Source organism: Poromitra crassiceps, assembly GCF_964638095.1.
Source record: "Poromitra crassiceps genome assembly, chromosome: 26".
Classification (NCBI taxonomy): domain Eukaryota; kingdom Metazoa; phylum Chordata; class Actinopteri; order Beryciformes; family Melamphaidae; genus Poromitra; species Poromitra crassiceps.
Window position 1 is genome coordinate 10,753,060 of NC_139640.1, and position 22,639 is coordinate 10,775,698.

At 44.9% G+C, this 22,639-nt stretch overlaps 1 protein-coding gene across 1 annotated transcript; it reads right to left on the reverse strand.

Annotated features, from left to right (window-relative positions):
- Positions 1–792: 792 nt before the first annotated feature.
- Positions 793–19,626, reverse strand: LOC310798630 (dehydrodolichyl diphosphate synthase complex subunit DHDDS-like; the record flags this gene model as incomplete). The annotated part of the gene is made up of 8 exons (XM_083661172.1): positions 793–2,396; positions 7,206–7,313; positions 12,506–12,620; positions 13,879–13,980; positions 15,583–15,699; positions 17,748–17,890; positions 17,985–18,101; positions 19,564–19,626. The coding sequence occupies 8 exons, from the start codon at positions 19,624–19,626 to the stop codon at positions 2,151–2,153; spliced, it is 1,011 nt and encodes a 336-aa protein (XP_083517298.1). The 3' UTR covers positions 793–2,150.
- Between the last annotated feature and the right edge of the window lie 3,013 nt (positions 19,627–22,639).

The window sequence follows — 22,639 nt, forward strand, 5'->3', positions numbered from 1 at the left end:
TAGTAGATCAACATATCAAACCAAAGCCTATTCCCTGTTTTAAAATGTTTATTTACTTTACTGTAATGTACATTGATGCCTGAATGGTGTGGGTCTGCTCTCAAACCTGTAGGGTTGAAACCTTTCTGGTTTCGCCTCAGGTTTGGCATCAACTATTGTCCTAATTTGGTTTCCCATGGGCAGTGGTTCTCAATCCAGGTCTCCACTGTTTTGGTATGGGGACCACCAGGTTTTAGTATGGGGACCAACCAGGGGTCCTTGAGGGGGTTCCAGATGTTCCCCAGCAACTTCACCATTATTTCATTTATAATTAGAGAACTATAATTAACTAACCCGGACAAAGCAAGTTGAGCATCCCTGATGTTGAGGAATAACTACTTTGACCAGGTTCACCGTTATCTCTCTACCTACAGTAAAGGCAGTCCTAGAATTCTGGACAAAATAGTACCCAACAATAAAAAATATGCTCAGATTTGGGTCAGAGAGACTGAGTTACATCAAATGAGGGCCCGTGGCACTAATATGGACTTCATTAGCGGTCCTCGATATGGATAAGGTTGAGAATCCTGCTAGAAGCATGACTGATGACGCGTTGCAAAATATTGTTTAGCCTACAAGTTAGTAGCCTATGCAAATAAGTCCATTTGGCCAGAAGGTAGTGAGAACTGGCATAACTGAGGACAGCCATAAAAAAAATGGAAATAACTTTGAACATGTGGCAGAAGTACTAAGAAGCGAATCATACATCTTTTAATAACATTGACATACAACTAATCACAACTTTATTCGGACTAAGAAAGCTGGTCAAGATATAGTTTTTCTTTTTTATGTCATCCACATTAGACTCAACACATGACACTGAGATTGTTTTCTTTGGGCCACGACAAGAATGCAAAAATACTGGTTCATATTTCTCTGGCTAACTGCTTTGGAAAACATCCAAAAGACAGCTGGGCCATTGGCTCACAGAACTTTATCTTTCCAATCAATGGCATGCATTTGACACAAAATTTACACAACTTACTAATCATTAAAGTCGAAGTGAACCCGTTCGTCACGTGCGTCAAGAGTCCGTTTCAGACTGAAAACATAATTTGTCTGAGATGACAGGTTGAGAGGCGGGTCATAGTATCATGTCGATGATTTTATTTGACAATTCTGGGGACTGGATTGGGCTTTGGCCAATCCTGGCGTGTTCCGCCTCCAAATCGAGTGGGATTCAGCGTGTTGTGGCGCTCTCCTCGGGAAGAGCCTGCTGACGCGAGGTTAGTGGCTGAGTGGAGCTCAGCGAGCCGCAGGCAGCCAGCTGCCTTCGTGTTGCCGAGCGGAGAGTGCAGCACGTCGGCCTGGAATCTCCGAGGTGCGACCCCTGACAACCAGGCTCTCGGAGGCGCGCGCCATTATCATTATTGCAGTAAATAATATTCCTGGAATGCAAGTTTTAACGAGCCAGTTACATTTATTTGCATTCTTAGACATTACTATTAGACATTATTATTTGATTTAGTTTGCATAATTGGTCAAGTTAGTAGTTAGTTTATGGGCTAGAAATTCTGCCAGATGACAGGCACTAGGCGCCATTTTCCCCTTCATTTTTGAAGAGAAAATGATCCTGAAATGAAGATTTGATTGACAGCTGCCATGTTGTGACATGATTGGTTGAAATGGGTTAGAAATTTGATAGTACTAGGTGACGTCAGCAAACTGTAGATTACTGTTATGAATGAAATCTTGAAAAATGAACTTTCGATGTTAAAAAGTGTGAACAACGAAATAAATTAGATTTTTGTGATTTCTTTTTGCATACATTATTAAATAGGTGCACTGCATACGCAGGTATTTGAACTAAAAGAAAAGAAAAGTCATTTTTGGGTTCAGCTCGACTTTAAGCTACATCTTGACCAGACATTTCTGTTCATTAGATTTTTCTTGTTTTAAATCAATAAACATAAATATCCCCATTCTACTAGTACAGCCCCATAGGGGTAAAATTACCCTCTGGTCTTTGTATAAATCAGTAATACAAAAAGAAACTGTTGCCAGTTCTTATTCTTCTCTTTTCCATAGAAGCCCTTCTCGGAAGAGGAAAGCAGAGGGGTTTTGTCCCCACTTCAACATGAGGGTCTTGTTCTCTGGAGAACTTCTCCCTACTAGGCCAGGACGGCTTGGCTGGACAAGTCAGTGATGAAAGAGTCTCTCTTGTGCTTAAGTGCGTCTAGGAAGTGGTGAACTCGCTCCTCGCGGCGGGCAGTGTAGTGCTGCAGCGTCTCCTGTCTCCTCTGGGCGTCGGGCGGTTTTCCGTTGCCCTCGTGGTGCTCCAGGAGCTCTGCTACACAGACGCGGTCCTGCTCCAGCTGCTGCAGGCCCTCTTCCTCCAGGTGGAGGTCTCTGGCTTTCTGAAACGTCACACAGATCAAACGCAGATCAGATACAGATCAGATACACAAGTCAGGATCACTTTACTAATCGAGTAAAAAAACGCTGCAGTAATTTGTTTTGGTGACACTGGGGCACGGTGGATGTTGACATCTTCAAGATTCTATGTATATAGACATGCTTTTTGTGTGTATTTCCTCTGCAAGGACACTTATCCTGTATTATCCATTTTGAAACTCATTACTAAAAATAGCATCAATGTGCATTAATGAGCGTCTTTGCCAGTCTGATTATTAATTATTGATTGTATTGATTGTTGCTCCAATTGCTACATTGAGCAGCTAACTTTGTTTATCTGTGCACACTTCCCTGCTTCAGGGACTGTGTGTTTTGTGGAGACAGTCTTCTTCTTTGCTCTCTCCACTTGATTTGACAACATTGGTGTTGCACTCACTTCACATGTACTATTGATTTCACTTGTACTGTAATGTTATATGTATTTTTCTACTCTTCTTTGTATACTCCATTGTCACATGACTGTGTACTCATGTGACTGAGTCATGTGACTTGACCATGAGGGTATTTAAGATGGCATCTCACTCTGTCCTTTTGTCTGATGAAGAGCAGTCTGCTCGAAACGTAACCAGAATGGTGCAATAAATATTTTTCACTGGAGCCTTTGCAGTGTGCGAGCTGTTTTATTTATTCACTGTTCCATCTTCAAGAGTCACAGCACATAGTGACTTCAACATGTTAGGCCCCAGACACACAGGGACAAAGGCAAAGGAATAGTGGCGATGACGTCTGACTGTTGCATCGCCTCACATCGCCTGTGTCGGTCACCGCAAAGACTACAGCCGACGGTCAAATAGCATGTACGTTCTGCGCCTGCGTGAGACCTAGGACTGCCAAACCAGATACATGAAACAAAGCAGCGTTCGCCTACAATTTTCACACCACTCTCGCTCACGACTTCGATGGTTTTGTAATATAGCTACTTCTAAATCAAGCATAATGTCTAATAAAAGTTGCAAATGGCACCAGCGTTTTCAGCCATCGGTCTTTTGCTTGTGGAAGAAGAGGCGGAGGTGAAAAATACAGAGAAACCACACAAATTGGGTCATACAGCGACCGAGCTGGGCACCCAGAGTCAGTCTGACTAATAAGACTCTGGGACAGGGTTTCTGGTGTGGGATGTCCCACAGTGACGCCGGCAGGATCCTACTTCATAGTACGCGTGAGCACCGCCGACACGTCCCCCCCACCCCCGCGGTGACGGAGAGACATTACGCTACGTTCACACAGGGCACCTACGCCTTGCCTTGCCTCAACCCACGCCTACACCTACAGACCTTGAGCTGGGCGTGAACCTATCACACGCTTTTGCGATCACACTGCACGCCTCCACGCTGAACCTGAGCCCAGTCACAAGCGCCTCTCCTCTCTCCCGAGTGTTTTTTTTGTCACGTGTGGTCCCGAATTATCATGGGTAGGTAAAATAAATCTGATATATTTAATGTGCTATTGATGCTGGATATGTATAACCAGGTCTCCTTCTTGGGTCACCGTTGTCATAGTCATAACTTTTCATTGTCCATCTTGCTTCTTCGGTCGCTATTCTCTCTCCTGAAGATTTGTTTACCGACGGGGAGAAAGCCCCACGTGATAGCCACCCGTCAATCACTCTTTCTCTCTCTCTCTCTGCTCAACACTGTTGTAGTAACACCATTTTATTTTGAAATTTAGTTGACTTTGCCATTTCCCACGGACATTGTCGCGTTTTTCCTTCATGGCTTGACAGAAAAAGTCTGCCTTCACGCGCCTAGTCAGCTTGAAAATAGAACTCACGCCTAAACGATCAAATCGGCGCAGCTCAGGCGAGGCGTGGATACACGCAAGGTTCACGTTGAGGCGCCCTGTGTACACAGTGACTAAAAAGGATGCCTATTTAAAAGCGTGGGTAAAGGCAAGGCGTAGGCAAGGCAAGGGTGCTGTGTGTGAACATAGGCTTGACTAATTAATGCTTGATCAAATGTCACAACTCCGGCTGAGATAACAAATACAGGTCACACTTGAAAATGAGACCTCGGTCTCAACGTGTTTTTACCTGTTTAAATAAAGGCTAAATAAATAAATAAAAAAATACTTAATAATTTATATGAGGTACAGAGGTAGATAAGGTGAATCCCAGATGTGAGTGTGGGAAAGTAATGTAAACAGCCTACAACCTGTTTCCACAGGGTTGTTTCTCCTCCTCCTGTAGAGCAGGAGAGCTGCAGGCCCACATGGAGTAATAAGGCTTTTGCTTCTTGGTGTGCAGGGGCCAACTGCCACTCGGGCGCATCGCAAATCTGCAGTAATTGTTCACTACGCGTCCTGTCTGAAGTACCAAGTGTTGCTACAAGTAGAATTGGCAGAGTGGCTGCTGAACTACAACAGCATGTGTGCGCACAGCTAAAGTGTCGGGCAGAGGTGCTGCGGCAGTGCAGGAATAGAGACACTGCATGAAATAGGCCACGCCCATCACGGGGGAAGAGCTCCGTTCATTTCCACACACCAGCGTCATTTTCCTTGAATTAAACATAGCTAAAAGCTGTTGTGTGGTGTGGGGCTGCGCAGACAACACATGTAAAAAAATCGCCGGTTAAAGTTTTTTTGTACTCCCGAGGAAAACAAGGAAGCCATTGTGAATTTGTGAGAAGAAAAATGTGGATGTTGCTGTCAATGAAGTAAGTTGGAGTGTTCATCTTCCGTATATACGATCTTTTTGTGCAAAACTCGACCATGCACGCGACATAGGAGAACGCCAGGATTGGACGGGAGTTTGTGTTTTCCCCCGTTTTGGGCGTGGTTTCTGAATGATGACGCACTCCGCAGTGTCTCTATGGTCCTGCACAGGAGGAGGAAACATTAGTGACAATTAGTGACGGTGCTAATGTACAGTAAAAATTATTTTAACGCATGATGCGTACAGGATGAGGACTGCCGCCATTTCCAGTTACCTATTTATAGAGATTAGTCGAAATATAAAACCTACAAAAAGTATTGATCGATCAACTCCAACTCCATTCAATCGGACTGTAAACTTGAGACCCTAAAAACACCAGAAGCGTATGCGAGGCTGAAGCAACGCCGCGCAGAGGCATTTTCATTTCAAAGTCCTTGTTATCAGGGAAACTGACGGCAGCGGCCGCGCTGCCTCACCTCACGCCACCTGCAGCCAGAGTTTCAGTGTCTGGTGTATTTTTAACGCGTGACGTGCAGCCAGGCATGAAGTCAATACAAGTTGTGACCGGTGCGGGGGGCAAAACAAAGCGAGGGGCGGAGCAAAACAGAGCACGCGTCTGGTGTGAATGGCAAGGCTCCTGCTTGACGCTTCTGCTTCAGAGATGCTTCTGGTGTGTCCCGGCCATAAACAATGACTGTGCCTTACGGAAGCTCGACACTGGAAACACAGCCGTCAGGTCCCAGAGTCTTATTAGTCGTCAGTTTTTTGCGTTTGTCGTGTTTTTGGAGCTGCCAGCGTCTTTCTGCAATTCATTCTCTATGTAAGGACGCGCGAGACGTGCTCCTCTTTTAATGAACGCACCTGGCGTTTCAGCGCTGGTGGTGTCTGTTGTTTTTGGAGGAGCGCTGTCTGTGGGCGTTTTTAAGCTGAAAAAGTTGAACACAACATATTAGAGGAAAAGCGCCCTGATCGTCTTTTTCACTCTTCCTACCTTTTCTCCTCCCGAGGGATTTTCAACCTCTGCTGCTGCCAGAATTAGCAATAATCTGGCTTTCATGTTGACAGTGAACAACATCAAACAGACAAAACCAGCTGGCTACCGTCCGTGTGGTCGTTGTGTTCTGATCTGTACTGCACGCGACTGCAGGGGAAAACAAACGGAGCACAAAAAAATCGCTCCGTGCGCTGTGTTTTGTGCACAATGGAAGCGCTCTCAACATGATTTTCATAGCGTTCTGACTGAAAAAAAACGCTTTTGGTGTGAACGCCGCCTAAGACTCTGGTTTCCCAGATTGTACAGTGACAGGCTCAAGGGACTTCCCCGAGGCCACGTCACTGAACACGATCGGATGAGATGAAGTTGAAAAATGGTCTGATTCACTTTGCTGACCAGCAGGCAGTGATTTCTCTCACTGACGGCGATTCGACATGTCGAACTGGCCGAAAAAGCCGCTGACAAGTGCAAATGGTGCGGGACACACCGCAACGACGAGGGCGACTAGGGATGTAACGATAACCAGTTTTAATGATAACCGTGATAAAATTCCTTACGATAACCGTACTGTTTCAAATTTTCATTATCATTAAAACCGTGTTACCGTGATTACAGTGCTTTGAAAAACATGGTAAATACTGTCCATCATCAACCAAAGTTGGCAACAGTTTCCAAGATGCAGACGCGCAGCCTTGGAGAAATGATGTCAGTGAGTGTATCAATCCTTTTTGGATTTGAGTTTTCAATAAAAAACGTTGTAAAATGATTTCACTGAGTCTCTAAGTACTTTTTGAAAATGTTCAGCAATTTTTTACTAATACCGTGATAAAACGATAACCGTGATAATTTTGTTCACGATAATCGTGATGTGAAATGTTCATACCGTTACAGCCGATGGCTGAAAATCGCCTTGGTGTGTCAGGGCTTTTATACAGCGTGAGACAGAAGGCTACATGACTGTTTCATTATGTACGATTCCCCAAGATATGTTGCTCGTTCTTCTTCAAATATATTTGTTAGTTGTTGTAAATATAAGAATCTGCATTGGTAGGTAGATAATATTCTCTTTCAATGCAGATTCACAAACTAATGGAAATGCAGGCTTACTTGAATGGATCTGTAATTGAACTGATACTGGAGAATGGCATCACACAGGTTCCAGAAGGAGTACTCTGGCCACAGGACGGACTGGAACACTAGACATGAGTGGGAGCTCTGCAGGACAGAAGATAACATCTACGGTAATCAATATCTCAACATCTCAGGACTTAGTGGTCAAATGTTTGAGAATTTGACAGATCATATACAGTAGACTGCGGTCCATCCGGTTAATATGTCATAGAGTTGGTATTTTGTCCCACTGTTCCAAGTGTTTATCTCAAGTTATTTTTGTTTTCATATTCAGATTGAGATGATTCTGAGTCAAGCCTAGTGAGCTTCCGGGGTGAAGAAACATTTAAAAGGTCCATTTCTGTGACCTTATCATTGAAAATCAATTGAAATCTATTGGAATTTCCGAGTGCTAATGATCAAATTACTTGACTTGAAAATTCAGTTCAGGCTTTCGGCAGGAGTTTGGTACAGCAGCTGATTCAGGTTCAACGGGCAGGAATACATTGTTGACTGAAAGCCTTGTTTAAAAATCATATTTTATGATCAATAGTTTGAGGTGTACTAGTGTAGTTGCTATGGGTACACATAGCATGTATGTTGCTATGGGTACACATAGCATGTATGTTGCTATGGGTACACATAGCATGTATGTTGCTATGGGTACAGCTACACTGTTGCAAAGGTATGGGTATCAACATGTCTTCTTGTAGGAAATATCAATCATTTTAAACACTAACATTTTAAAGCAATGCTACATTATAGACCAGGGCCCAGTTGCACAAAGCACCATACTGTAGGTTAAGATTCCCCTTAGAGTCAGAGTTAAGGTGTCCATAAAATAGAATCGGCTGCACAAAACACCCTTAAAACTTGTGATTTTTTTTCTTTAAAATGCGTAACCTTATGGAGAAGATTTAAGAGTGTTTTGTGCAGCCGATTAAATTTTATGGACACCTTAACTCTGACTCTAAGGGAAATCTTAACCTAAGGTTCTTTGTCCAACTGGGCCCTGATGTTAAACCCTCCTTATCCTCATTTAAAGGATCATTTCTTTTTTTTTTAGTACTCACCTAGATAGCAAATGTTGGAAAATGTTGTAATACTGTATGGATTTGCTACAATTTCCTGTCTCCATGATGTTAAATGTTGGTAGTCTACCTGAATGTAACAGTATTAATAATCTTGAGCAGAGTAGGAAATTAGACTGGATGAGCCTTACTGGTGATGACCTTAGACATTACAGGTCTCTGACTGATTATAGCCTTAGTAACATTGATCTACCAATTGAGGCTGTAATATGTAGTAACATTAACTGTAAGAACCAAACACATGATAAGGATGTGTACCATGTATGAAACCACTGTGAAGTGTCTAGTGAATGACAGTAAATCCTTCTGTCAAAAAAGGGTTCAACATAATATAAGGCCTGGGTGGAATGAATATGTGCGTGAATTACATGCGGAAGCTAAAGAAGCCTTCAATAACTGGGCGACATCAGGAAAGGCTAGGCATGGCCCAGTGTGCGAAAGGAAGAAACTAGCGAATGCTAGGTTTAAGTATGCCGTACGATTTATAAAAAGAAATGAGGATGCAATGAGGTCTAATTCAATGGCCAAAAAGCTTCAGCAGAATAACTCGTATGAATTCGGGAAAGAAGTTAAAGTTATTAATAACAGCAAGATGCCTTTACCTTCTAGCATCTCTGGTATATCTGGATCTGAGAATGTTGCTGAGTTATGGAGGAAACATTACTGTGATGTTTTTAATTGTGTTAGTGGTGATGCATTTTTTTGTTGGAGATGTTCCTCACCATGATGGTGTGGTTATTAGACCAGATGAGGTAGGTTATGCTGTAGAGAAATGATCACTGAACAAAGCATGTGGCCCTGATCAAATAGCAGCAGAGCATCTAAAAGATGCTAGCAGCAGAGTCTCAAGTGTTGATTGCTTTATGTTTTACTGGATTTTTAATGCATGGAGTATTGCCAGACAGTGCTTGCTGTAGTCTTGGTACCTGTTGTCAAAGACAAAACTGGTAAGATATCTAGCATAGAAAACTATAGACCAGGGGTGCCCAAATTCTTTCCCATGAAGGGCCAAAACTCAATCTGGGTGGAGGGCCGAGGGCCAAAAATAAACGTTGTGGAATCACATTAAAATGTATTGTGTTTTATAGAAAATTAACATTCTAAATCTAAAATAACATTTCAATATAATAATCTACTTTTTATCTGTTTGGTAATTGTAATAATTTGCAATTGGTTATATATATTTAAAAAAACATCTGCATTTGTGGGGAGCTTAAACATTTAATCAGTAAACACCCAGTTAAAAACAGTTGTATTTTCCACCTTTGTAATCAAGAGAGAAATTTGACTTAATTCACAACTTGAAAAACCCTCAAGGTACTTTGAACATCAGCTTTATTGTCCATCTCGGGGGTCCATCCTGGGGGTTTCCTTCATATAGGAACCCCCTTCACCAAAACATGCAATATCCTGGTTGCTGATGTGGTTCCTCCTCTGGGGCCGGTTGCACCAACTGGTCTTAACTATGCCTGGTCGTAACTCCTACGTCGGTCTTAGTTAAGACCAGTCTTTAGAGTGGATTTATGCCTGTTGCACCAACACGGCTTACGTCTGGTCTTAACTATGCTGGTCGTAGCAATGCGCGTCCATGTGAATTGCCAGGGAATGCACCCTGATTGGATGATGTTGCAAAAAATGTGCCTCGCGACCTGCTTGGAGCACTGTGCCACTACGCTCTCTCAGCCACTACTGTAAAACACCCTCCCTCCTCCCACCCTCCCTCGCTCCGGGGGAAAAATGGCGGCGATTGAGCCAGAAAGACAGTCTGAATGAAATTGAATGTAACGTTCCCAATTCTATGTATTACATTCTAAAAAATTAACGGCAACATTTTGGAAGGCTAAGCCACACAACTAGCTCGTTGTAATCTAACATCATGCTTCAAAAGATGGAGAACTGGCTGTGTTACGACAATGAGGGTAAGGACTCAAAACGGTCTCCGCTGATAAGACACGGAGATCTCTGTTACAGGCAGGCGCTACGCCTCCTCCTGACCAGGCGTAAGAGTTACGCCTGGTCGTAGTGAAAATAAGGCTTAAGCCGTCTTGGTGCAACCGGCGTAGCTGTTAGGTCGTAAAGTTACGACCAACTTAGCTTAAGACCAGTGTAAGACCAGTTGGTGCAACCGGCCCCTGGTCTTTAAGGGCGCCTGTTCGGAGGGAGGGGAACTGGTTGGAATAGCGTGAACCTCCCACGTGCTATGTCCTACCGGTTAAGCTTTCTCTGTCAGGTGAAAAGAAGCGGCTGGCTAACTGCCCATGTCTTGGAGGAAGCATGGAGCCAGTTTCGGCTCTCCCCAGATCGGCAGAGGGTGGAGCAGCAACCAGGACAAATAAATTAAAATTAGCACTAATGGGGGATAAAAAATCGGGGGGTCCAAGAGAACGTTTATTTACAGTTTTATGTGTCGACTTAGCCAGTCAAAGAATTAAATGGAGTTATTATGGCCCTAGCGGTGCCTGCACAAGGTGACACAAAATTTATGTCACACTTCTGGAAGCACTGGAATAGCTGCCTGTATGTGTTTTAAACCTATTTGTTGTGTTGTTTTTTATTGTACTGTCTGTGCTTTTGTACGTATTTTATATGCACCTGAGTCTGGAATAAAGTTTATACTATAGCCTTGTTTACAGCACGTCAAACAACTACCAATGTAACCCAGTCGGGCAATTGCGCACCGTCATTCCACGTTCGCTAAAACTGCTTGTTTTACCGCTGGGATAGATAGATAGATAGATACGTTTTATTTCTGTGTCATGCACCATATTCATGGTGCCCAACCTGTCTGGGCTTACAAGACACAAATCATTCAAGTTCAACAATACAAACAAATCAACAAACAAGCTAGAAAAAGCTCAAAACATAAACAAGACAAGACAGAGTTGTATATTCAGATGAACAACTTCTCCATTCTGAGTTTCCAAGCACTCCCAATAAACCTGGCCACACTGAAGACTTCATCTCTGAATAACCATTCCAACTTAGCATCATCTCCTGACCAAAATAGTTCAGGTTTCTTATTTAGCATGAACTGAAATAGAGACAATCTTGGTTCCTCATATAGCGTACGTATAGCTGGGAGACTCAAACTGTCATCATAGTGTCTGGCAACATGGAAACGACTCTATACATGAATATTACTCTCAGGGGTTTACTGTCGGACAGAGAAAATGGGCGTGAACAGGCGGGGAGAGGGAGAGAGAGAGAGAGAGAGAGGGAGAGAGAGGTGTAGTGTGTGAGAGAGAGAGAGAGAGAGAGAGAGAGAGAGAGAGAATTGTCTCCAGCACAGCGCTGTTGATGAGAGAGTGAGCTTCTGCCACTGCCTGCTCCTCTCTCTCTCTCTCTCTCCTCACCTTTTCTCTTTCCCAGAGTCTTTTCTCTGTCTGACAGTAAACCCCTGAGAATAATATTCATGTGTAGAGTGGTTTCCATGTTGCCAGACACTATAATGACAGTTTGAGTCTCCCTTCGGCAAAACAAGCAGTTTTAGCGAACGTGGAATGATGGTGCGCAAATGCCCGACTGGGTTACAACTGGTAGTTGTTGGACGATATTGCTCTGCTGTAAACAAGGCTATCTCGGTGTGAGTACGTCACGATGAGTCCCTTAGACCAGTGGTTCGCAAATGGGGGTCCATAGCACTTTGCCTGGGTTGCGAAAAGTTTTCAGGAAAATAAAAATATAATGCTTTTTATTGTTGCAAAAGCTTCATAGTTCAACGAAAATATTGTACGCTTTGAATCTAAAATGGTTCATGGATTACATTCCAATCTAACAAACCTATCAATTTAAAAGTCAAGCACGTTACCGTGGAAACAATTAAGCTTAGCCCAAAATCACAAATCAGAATGAGGGGGTCCCCGCTATATTTTCTATCTTGTAAGGAGTCCTTGGCTGAAAAACATTTGAGAACCTCTGTATTAGACACATACAGTACAGTGTGGAAAATAGGGTCCAGGTTGGAAAAAACTAAATGATCCTTTAAGGATGTGATCAGGGAGACACAAAAGCAGGAAAAATAGACATACCCACCTTTCATTTCAGAAAGACCTGAAATGAGTCCAGAAGACCTGAAATCCTAAAATCTCATGTCCACTGAGCTCACGATTATTTTTCCTATGCGGACAATTGAGGCTATATGAGGTTAGTCCCAACCATTAGTCCCAACCGAACCATACCTGCCAGAGGAGGAAGTCCCAACCATACCTGCCAGAGGAGGAAGTCGCTGAGGCGCACCTCTCCAGAGGTGCGGATGAGCAGGTCCGGGTTGGGAGAGTTATTGCTGTACAGACACTCACTCAGCAGCGCCTCTGACACGTCACTGAGCAGCACACAAACACAAGCTGACAGTTAGAGCAAGTGGATCGAACATTTTCTTTGATTACATTATGCCATTTGGCAGAGACGCTTTTATCCAAAGCGACTTACAGTAACACATTCTTGTCAGCAAAAGAGCAATCAACTATGCAACACAGTCTATGATGATAACTACAACTTCTGAAGGAACAGTGGTACAAGTTAAGGTTAGTGTTTTTTTTTTAAGAGAGAGAAGTTAGTTCAAGAAGGGTCCAGATGGAGCCTGAAAAGGTGTGTCTTTAGTCTTTTCTGAAAGATCAGCAGTGATTCAGCCGTCCTGACCGAAGGTGGAAGCTCGTTCCACCATTGTGGTGCCAGGGACGAGAAGAGTCTCGAACGGGATGAGCGACTTTTGAGTCCCCGTAGTGGAGGAGGGGCGAGGCGTCCTGCGCTGGTGGAGGAGCGGAGGGAATGGTGAGAGATTTGGAGCCTGACCATAGATTGTAAGTACAGAGGGGCTGTCTGGTGTACTGCCCTGTAGGCCAGAACCAGTGTTTTGAATTGAATGCGTGCCGAGATGGGAAGCCAGTGAAGGTCCCGGAGGAGGGGAGTGACATGAGAGAATTTGGGTTGGTTGAATACCAGACGGGCTGCAGCGTTTATTCATGTCACATTATGCGTCACTGGAATATAGTGACGGGCTAAACTCCATCTGATCCTCACCTTGATTTGATCAGGCCCTGCTCCACTCCCCAGGCTAAACTCCATCTGATCCTCACCTTGATTTGATCAGGCCCTGCTCCACTCCCCAGGCTAAACTCCATCTGATCCTCACCTTGATTTGATCAGGCCCTGCTCCACTCCCCAGGCTAAACTCCATCTGATCCTCACCTTGATTTGATCAGGCCCTGCTCCACTCCCCAGGCTAAACTCCATCTGATCCTCACCTTGATTTGATCAGGCCCTGCTCCACTCCCCAGGCTAAACTCCATCTGATCCTCACCTTGATTTGATCAGGTCCTGCTCCACTCCCCAGGCTAAACTCCATCTGATCCTCACCTTGATTTGATCAGGCCCTGCTCCACTCCCCAGGCTAAACTCCATCTGATCCTCACCTTGATTTGATCAGGCCCTGCTCCACTCCCCAGGCTAAACTCCATCTGATCCTCACCTTGATTTGATCAGGCCCTGCTCCACTCCCCAGGCTAAACTCCATCTGATCCTCACCTTGATTTGATCAGGCCCTGCTCCACTCCCCAGGCTAAACTCCATCTGATCCTCACCTTGATTTGATCAGGCCCTGCTCCACTCCCCAGGCCATTTCCCGCACTGCGTTGGTGATTTCATGTCTTGAGGTGTAGGCGAAGCACACATTCAGGAAACATCTGCAGCACGAGAATAGGACAGAACATTTAGTCATTTGTATTTGTAGTAGGGGATGGGCAAGAGTACTTGTGTGCTCGAGTACTTGTTCATAATGTTACTATTAGAGTAACATTTCTACTGTTCGGGTACTCGCACTTTAACAACACGGGGGAAATCCCCGGTGCAGACGAGACGACGCGTGCTTCTCCATAACGCAGGCCTGACAAAACTCATTGAAAACTTGGCACTAGTTTACTACTTGACTCCACTGTTAGTTCTCATAACGTTAGCAACAACAAACATGAAGAAATAATCACTTTTTCGCAGACAATCACTTTGGCAAACACTTTTTTGCCGTTACTGACTTTTTGGCAGAACACCGGACGTTGTTATCAGTGTATTTACGTTACTATAACAGTGATCATCACGCAGTATGGATTAAAATGATACAGACATATATTGGAAATATCTTGTTAAGCCTTCGCTTGTTCCACAACACTATTGTCTGTTTGAACAAAGTGCTAATGTTAATCAGCCATTGACTGAGTCAGGCTAAGCTAACGTCAGATCACCCTCTCACGGCTGTCGGTTTATTTCTTCAAGATTCAAGATTTTTATTGTCACTCCGTGGTACAAGTATCACGTGTGAAATTCTTGTGCTGTGAACTCCGTTTACAACATAGTACAAATATAACAGGGCATATGAGTGCAAAAACAACAAGAGACACAACAAGCAATAAGGCAGTATAGTGATAAGACAAGTCAGAGACAGTGGCATATTCACTGCACATAGGTGCACATGTCGTGTGCATACTTTAGACGTGCTTAAACATTTTAAATTTGGCGTATTTGACATACAGGTGCAAATAGCATATTCCTTATTAAACATACAATTAAACATTAGACATACAGTACCCCCCCGCCCCTCCGCCTCAAGTACCCGGTTACTCATTTATAATAGAAGGAGATTACTTGAATATTGAAATTACTTAAAATGCCGATCCCTAGTTATTGTAGATGTTATGTGTATTGTGTGTTATTGTAGATGTTATGTGTATTGTGTGTTATTGTAGATGTTATGTGTATTGTGTACATTTGTCAGATGGGGAACATGTTGTAGGGTGGTGAAGGTGGTTGAGGCGGCGTTCACACAGGACGTGTGTGAACGCTTTGGAAATCATGTCGAGAGCGCTTCCATTGTGCACAAAACACAGCGCGCGGAGCGGTTTTTTGTGCTTTGTTTTGTTTCCCCCTGCAGTCGCGTCCATTTCAGTTCGGGACACAACGATCACACGGACGGTAGCCAGCTGGTTTCGCCTGTTTGATGGTGTTACTGTGAACATGAAAGCCAGATTATTGCCAATTCTGGGAGCAGCCGAGGTTGAGGATCCCTGAGGAGAAGAGGGAGGAGGAGTGAAAAGAAGAGGGGCGCGCTTTTCCTCCAAATGTTCAACTTTTTTCAGCTTAAAACGCCCGGAGCGCTCCGCCAAAAAAGACTAGACGCCACCAATGCTTAAACGCCAGGTGCGTTCCTTGAAAGAGGAGCGCGCTTAACCTCAAATAACCGCATTCGGTGTGAACGGCACCTGAGTCACAGAAGCACAAATGAATAAGAAGCATACTTGTTGTGAGCCCTGGTCATCACCACAGATTTGGCGATGAGCTGCTGAAGGTCCAGAGGCAGCCTAGTCAAGTCACCCAGCACACGGATACACACGCCGTGCTTCTCCAGGTTGTCCCTAGGAGGAGAAAAACACCAAGAAGAAGAGGGAGAACGAGAAGATCACTGACAATTCAAACGGGTCAGCTGGAACATCATGTCTAAAGCTTTGTGTCCTAAATACACAGAACGTTGCCTAAACAAAGGAATTGTCTCAGAGAGGTCGGAGTACCTTGCTTAAAGGCACTTCGTCAGTGTTGGTGGACACTGTAGGAAACGTCAAAGGCCCTCTCACAACTCAAAGAAATCCTCTTATTGCCAAGGAGTGGACCAGCAGCTTTTTGGCTATAAATCAGCTTCTTACTCTTGGCCACTCTGGCTTCAGTCCACATCTGACTAAATCAATGCAGCGGTTAGCATTACATCGTTTTGGATGTCAATAATGGTAATATGGAGCAAGCACGCCTACACCAGTCAAGTCTAGTCATGTTTATTTATATATTATATTTATATACCGTATATTATTTATATAGCCCTTCATCACAAGTATGTCTCAAAAGCCTTTACGACCAAAACACCTTAGCTGGCAGCAGCACTCAACGGATGACGGCCCGCGCTGGAATTGCAAAATAAATAAATAATAATAATAATAAAATAAAATAAAAAATTCCGATCCGATCCGTGAATTAGTGCCAATATCGGCACCCGATACAGATATTGGATCGGATCGGCCTCATCCCTATTTTAAACACTAAAGCACTGAAGGCACGTTGGGCTTTCTCTACTCCACATCACAGACGATGAGACGATATGAGATTTCAATGCAGGGGGTTTTCAGGATTAGTTTGATTTGGATTCTAGTGTTGGGTGTAGCATTAATACACCAGCCAGGGTTCCCACACCTTAAACATCAAATTCAATTACTTTTTAAGGACTTTCCAGGGCCATTTCCCTCAAGTTCAAGGACCCAACATGGCCTAGTTTGAGACACGGATCAAGGTTCATTACTGTTACAACACTGAGTATTTTATAATGAGAACTAGCAGCTTTACAGAAGCTCATAGACAACAGCTCAATCAGGTTCATTATGTCTTCTTAAGGTGCTGACAGGGTTCTGCGCAGCCTCGACTTGGAGCCTTGCTGCCGCCGCCGAGCGGCGACAGCGAGACTGTGCATACTCAAACGTAACTCGGCACGTTGGCTGCAGTACACGTCTAAAACACTAGGTGGCTTGTGGTACACTCATGTCCATATGACGTTATCGTGTCGTTTACCAAGAACTTGCAATCATGTCGGTGGGGGGACATTTTATTGTCCCTCCATTTCAAAACTCATTCCGGTGAGCCTGCAGAAGGCTTTGCTAGATGAGGGACAAGCACTGTTAAATGAGGAAATGGCATTTCCTCATTCCTCACAACAAGGAGTTGACGCAGCGGAGTCACACTTTCGAGGAGCTGCACGCCCCCTCCGCCGAGCTGCGCCGATAGGACGGCCAGCTGCGGCGACCCCTCGGCGCAGTCAGCGCCGGCGATTTCGCGTGAGCATAATTTGCACTTTAGTTCAAATGATTTCTTTTTTCTTTTAAACAGACAAATGTGTAGTAGATGTTTTTTTACCTTGACAGTTTCGACTGACAACTGCAGTCTTCAACTATGTTTACTAGGTTTGAATGTGTGAACATTTCTCAACTGTGCTGTGCTACAGTGACGGCAGGCCAGACGCAGACAGCGGAACGTATCCCATTTACTAAGCAATCAAAATAGCTTCAATTTATATCCTTGCATAAAATATATAAATTCAAGCACTTTCAATGAGCTATGTCTATATTCATAAACTTTCAAGGCCTTGGATCCCCCTCCCGCCTCAAACTTTCAAGCACCCGTGGGAACCCTGAGCAGCCCTAAGGAACCCTGAGCAGCCCTAAGGAACCCTGAGCAGCCCTAAGGAACCCTGAGCAGCCCTATGGGCAGAACAACACTGTTTCTAACGCTCTTGTGTTTTACAGGGATGTCTGGTTGCTCTCCGTGTTATTTGAAGGAAGCTGTGAATCACAGTGGAAAATGTGATTTGCATCCACACGCAAACTGTGAGCTTCTTTAAATGTCTTAAAGAAACCTTGATACTCACCGTTCACTTAGCAGCCTGAGAAATTTCTCCTTGGCCAGCTCCATGAGCCCATCCACCTCCTCTTTGGCTCGCTTGAAGTTCTCGATGCTGAAGGCGTACACTGTGACCTCCTGGATGTTCAGGTGCAGGCACCAGCGTAGCGTCTGGTGGGGAGGTTTACAGATATTAGCCACACGAATGCATTTGGGCATAATGGCTATTAGCCTTCATAGTCCGCCTTCAGGAAGACAGCCTCACCTCTGCCAGCTTGTTGAAGCCCTGCATATGTCCTTCCTGCCGCTCTACGTTCTTCTTGCGGGCGTAGCGCCGGTTTCCGTCCATAATGAAGGCCACATGCTTTGGCATCGGACCTGCCTGTGAGACACAGTGCCAGTCAAGGCGGAAATGGGCCCTACTGACTGTGACGAGTAATACGCAGCAATCCTGCTATGCAATAATACAGTATTACCTGCTTGCTTGAGTTAATATACACGACCAGTCAAAAGTTGGGACACGTGCATTTTTCTTTATTTCTACTGGGTTTACACATTTTAGAATAGCCCGCCCTGCAGCTCGCACACGCCCGCAGCTCGCCCTCTGGTCCATGCAGCTTGCTTTCTCTCAGCAGTAGTCATTGCCCTTTTCTCAGGACCTCGAGTTGATGATCCAGAGGTATCTCCCACTGATGATGTCACAATGCCTATGACATCATCAGTGATGTCATAAGATGATTTTAGTCAATAATAATGATGTCACTGATGATGTCACAATGTCTATAGTCTCGCTAGCCAGCCTCTCTTCCTTTCTGTCAGAGAGTCTGGCGTCGCAGGTTTCCATTATGGGATTGCGAAAAAAATGCTCTGTTTGGGTTAACCAATCATCCTCGTCTTGGGCGGTGCTTAGCGTTAGTGCCCTTGGAAAATAGTTTCGGGGTGGAACTTGTGCCGAGCAGGCCTTCTTTATTGCACAATCCAAATTTTCTTCAAAACTTGCCATTTTCAGCGTGTAGCAACGAGTTAGCCTGTAGGTTTCTGCAGTTAGGTTTCTGCCGTTAGTTTTCTACGCTAGCTAGTTAGCGTTCGGCGGGAGCATTACAGCGACACACATGGGAGCGGAAGCCGCTCTGATTGACATATGGTCGGAGCCAATGAACAGAGCGTGACAGAGCTTGCAAGCGGATATCCTGCTGCCACCGAAACAGCTGCTCGAGCAGCTTTAGAGTAGGGGCGGGCTGATCCCTGTTGCCTGTTTCCACAGCGCCAGACTCTCTGACAGAAAGGAAGAGAGGCTGGCTAGCGAGACTACAATGTCTACGACATCAACAGGGACACAAATTGAAACAGACAGCGAAACAGAGCCCCCTTGCTCCCTTTTATATGATGATAAGACATCAAAACGATGTAATAACACAAATTGAATTATGCGGGGCCCCAAAAAAAGACAACTCAAAACGATCTTATATTTTAGAATCTTTAAAGTAGCCACCGTTTGCCTTGATGATCCAAAGGCAATGGCTTTGGAAAGAAATTAATGTAGGCATCAACTTTACTAACGTTATTTTTATTTGTCTAAGCCTTTAGATCAAAACGGCGTTATGATAATGAAAAACATATTGCATTCATTCACCCAGTTGTGTCCAGACTTTAGACTGGTAGAGGTGGTTCCACTAGAACTCTGTTGCTAGGGAACAGTTTGAGCCTAACACATTTCCTGTCTGCTAATGTAGCAATCAATTGTTATGTAGCTAGGTAACGTAGCTCAGTGGTTCTACTACTAACGCTACTACTAGCAGCGAGGTGCATGGCTGTAGGTGCATGGTTGTAGCTTGTAAGCTTACCTTCAGGACGTTGGCGGAGATCCTCTCAATCAGGTTTAATTCGCCCTCCCTTATCCACGACATCTTCAAGCTTTTATTAAAGCAGTCTGGAAAAATATGAATAGGTTTTAAACCTCAAACCTTAGAAACCGAATTGTACTGAACAGAAACACGACCTGACTTCGAGGGGACTTCAACCAATGGTTCAACCGAAGCGAAAAGCATAGAAATAGCTCAGTCACACATCTTAAAATACATTGCCTTTTCACTGTATCATGCAGTCATGTGGATTTCTCGGTAGCGTAGCAGGCTTACCATGTATGCAACAATACAATCACTGCTATGGATATGGAGCTAAACAAGCGCAAAGCCAGTCCTACATCGCCAGGCAAACACCTATACACGATGACAAGTGTGCCATTCATTCAAATGACTGATTTGGACACAACATCGCTATTATTTGATCGCAGTTCACAAACCTTCCAACTCACAGCTTTTACGATGACGTCCTCTTCCGCATTGGAGCAAGTGACGTAGGCGAACGATGACTACTTCCGGTGGTTTTGTGTGCGTTTTCTTCGACAGCACAGCGACATGACGCTCGGCGGATCAGCTGCTTGGCTATCTCAAAACTAGGAATGTTATCAGTGATGTATTGCGAAATAAATAGGTGGGCAAATAATGACTTATGATAAGGCAAACCCACACAAAAATACATTTTGAGATAAGCATTAACTTCTTAAAACTATTTTCTTTAAAGACCAAGTGACTCAACTAAATTATATATTGTTCTATATTACATAATATATTCTATACAAATAAGAATGCGGCTACAATTAATTTCGACGGGTTTACAATTTGCAAACATACTATGCAGTTCCACGATTGTACCACTGGAGGGCGACACCAAGTTCAACAACAGTGCATAGTGCATGTTTTAATGGCAAAGAAGAAGCTTCGGATTTTGGGGGGTGAGGGGCTGGCCTTTTTTGTTCCGCTGGAGAATCCTGCTTGAACGGAGAGCAGGAGAGCAGGAGAGCAGGAGCACAACAGACCCGACGAGGAGAAATCACAACGCCGGCGGACAATCGGCTGAATCCGGGCCCCGGGGGAGATCGCTCCGCCCGGCCAAATACAAAGTGAATCAAGCTACCGTCCTCCAGCTCCTGGGTCAGAAGGCAGACAGACAGACCAGCCCACTGGCAGCTATCACCGTTAGCCTCAACTCCTCTGCGGGTCTGGGGGCTTCTTCTCTCTGGGGCAGGGGGCAGGGGGCGGGGGTCCACCACACCGAGGAGAGGAGGGAGAAGACTACACGCCGAGAGGAGAGGAGGGGGCTGCTTCCAGCCTGAAGGGGCCGGCGTTGTGGCCACAGCACCCCGGACTAGCTAGCTTGTACCCCGGCGCGGCTAAGTGAATGGGATGGAGCCGGGACCGTCTGGCGCTGGTAGGTCCACCTTTATATCTGCTCGTTGATGGGTTGAATGTGTCAGTAAAGCCGCCGGCTACCTGAATGATCGCTGCAGATAGATAGTAGACTGCAGTTCAAAGCCGGGGCACCGTGGCCTGGCCTTGGCATCACAGGGAGGTGCATTGATTTGGGCTGGTGGCATTGCAACGTTGGGGAGAGAGAGAGAGAGAGATGGGGGTTCTCATGCCCTCTACAGCACTTTGTAAAACAAAGATATATATTATATTGATCTAGATTTATTATTGCTAGACGGGTCTTTGGTGCACTGATATTGTCCTCAGCCAGGGGCGGGGGTGGCAGGGGTGGGGGGGTCGTGGGAATCTCGGTGAGGAGGGACGAGGTGAAGCGCGCCTTCCTTCCTTCCAGCAGCAGCAGCAGCTGGCTGCAGCCCGCACAGCACAGCAGACCCCCACAGAGGAGAGCCTCCCTTTATGGAGGATGTTCCGGGTCTTAAGGCAGTCTGGATCTCTCTATCGCTGCACACATGTGGGACATAAGCATAGGCCTGACATCTGCAGTGATGCAGGATGAATTATTTATTTGCATCGAACAAAAAAAAAAAATCCCCAGTTGTGAAATCAGCACATCTGTGCCGCTGGGATTCTGCAGAACTTGGTTGGGTTCAGAGAGACTGAGACACGTGTGCAGTGCATGGCATGTGTGTAACATGTGTAACATGCTTCAGTTTCATATCTGGCGCTACTGCGCAGCCATATGATGCTCTTGATTTGGCAGTTTCCTTGGGGGATGACGACACTGAGGTGGTGAGGTGAGGAGGCAGGCAGCCCATTAAACAGCAGCTAGATCTTCCATGTCTGAAGTCCATATTATTGTGTAACATCTTGAACCCTTGCAGACATAATACACACTTGAACCTGTTTTGAACCAGCCTCGGGCAGGGAAGGATTTAACGCTGGTCATTTCTTTTTTAAATGTAATTTCGTGAAGTCGTTGCAGAACTTGTTAACTAGTTGCATCATACATTCAAGACCCCCCCCCCCCCCCCTGCATAAGTAGGCATTTGATTAAAATTAGCTGGAATTCAGGATGCTGAGCCTATATCTCCTCAATGAATAGGCCTGTTTTATTTTTGGGGGGCGGGGATGGGGGAAGGGCCCCAGGGGGCCCACCCCTCATCTCGAGGTCTGTGCTTTTGTGTTTGAAGTGTGATGATTCAACATGTTATTTTCCAAGATTGAGCTGATTGATTGCCATGTTTAGCTCATGGTCAACAGCCAGTTATTGAGAGATCCAAGTATAGTTGATCAAAAAAACAAAACAATTGGTGCGTAATTGGCTATTCTGTCTCATGTGCGTTGTGACCCCCTGATGTGTGATGGAAAGCTGCTGTAAACAGCCAGTCCAGTGATTTCACTTTGAGCAAACATTTTTATAAATCAGCAACAATCATCCTCCATCATTAGCTATCATGGGCAGATCACCACCAAATTCAGGATCTTTTAGGCTGCTTTCTCACTGGGAGCGATTGGTTTCGTCTCGTTTCCTTCTGTGCCCGAGTACAATTGCCCCTCCTCCCCCTCTCCCCCGCTGGTCAGCTTTCAAATGACATGATTTCTTCTGTGCTCAGGAACCAAATGGAACACTTGCATAGAAACACTTGCGTCA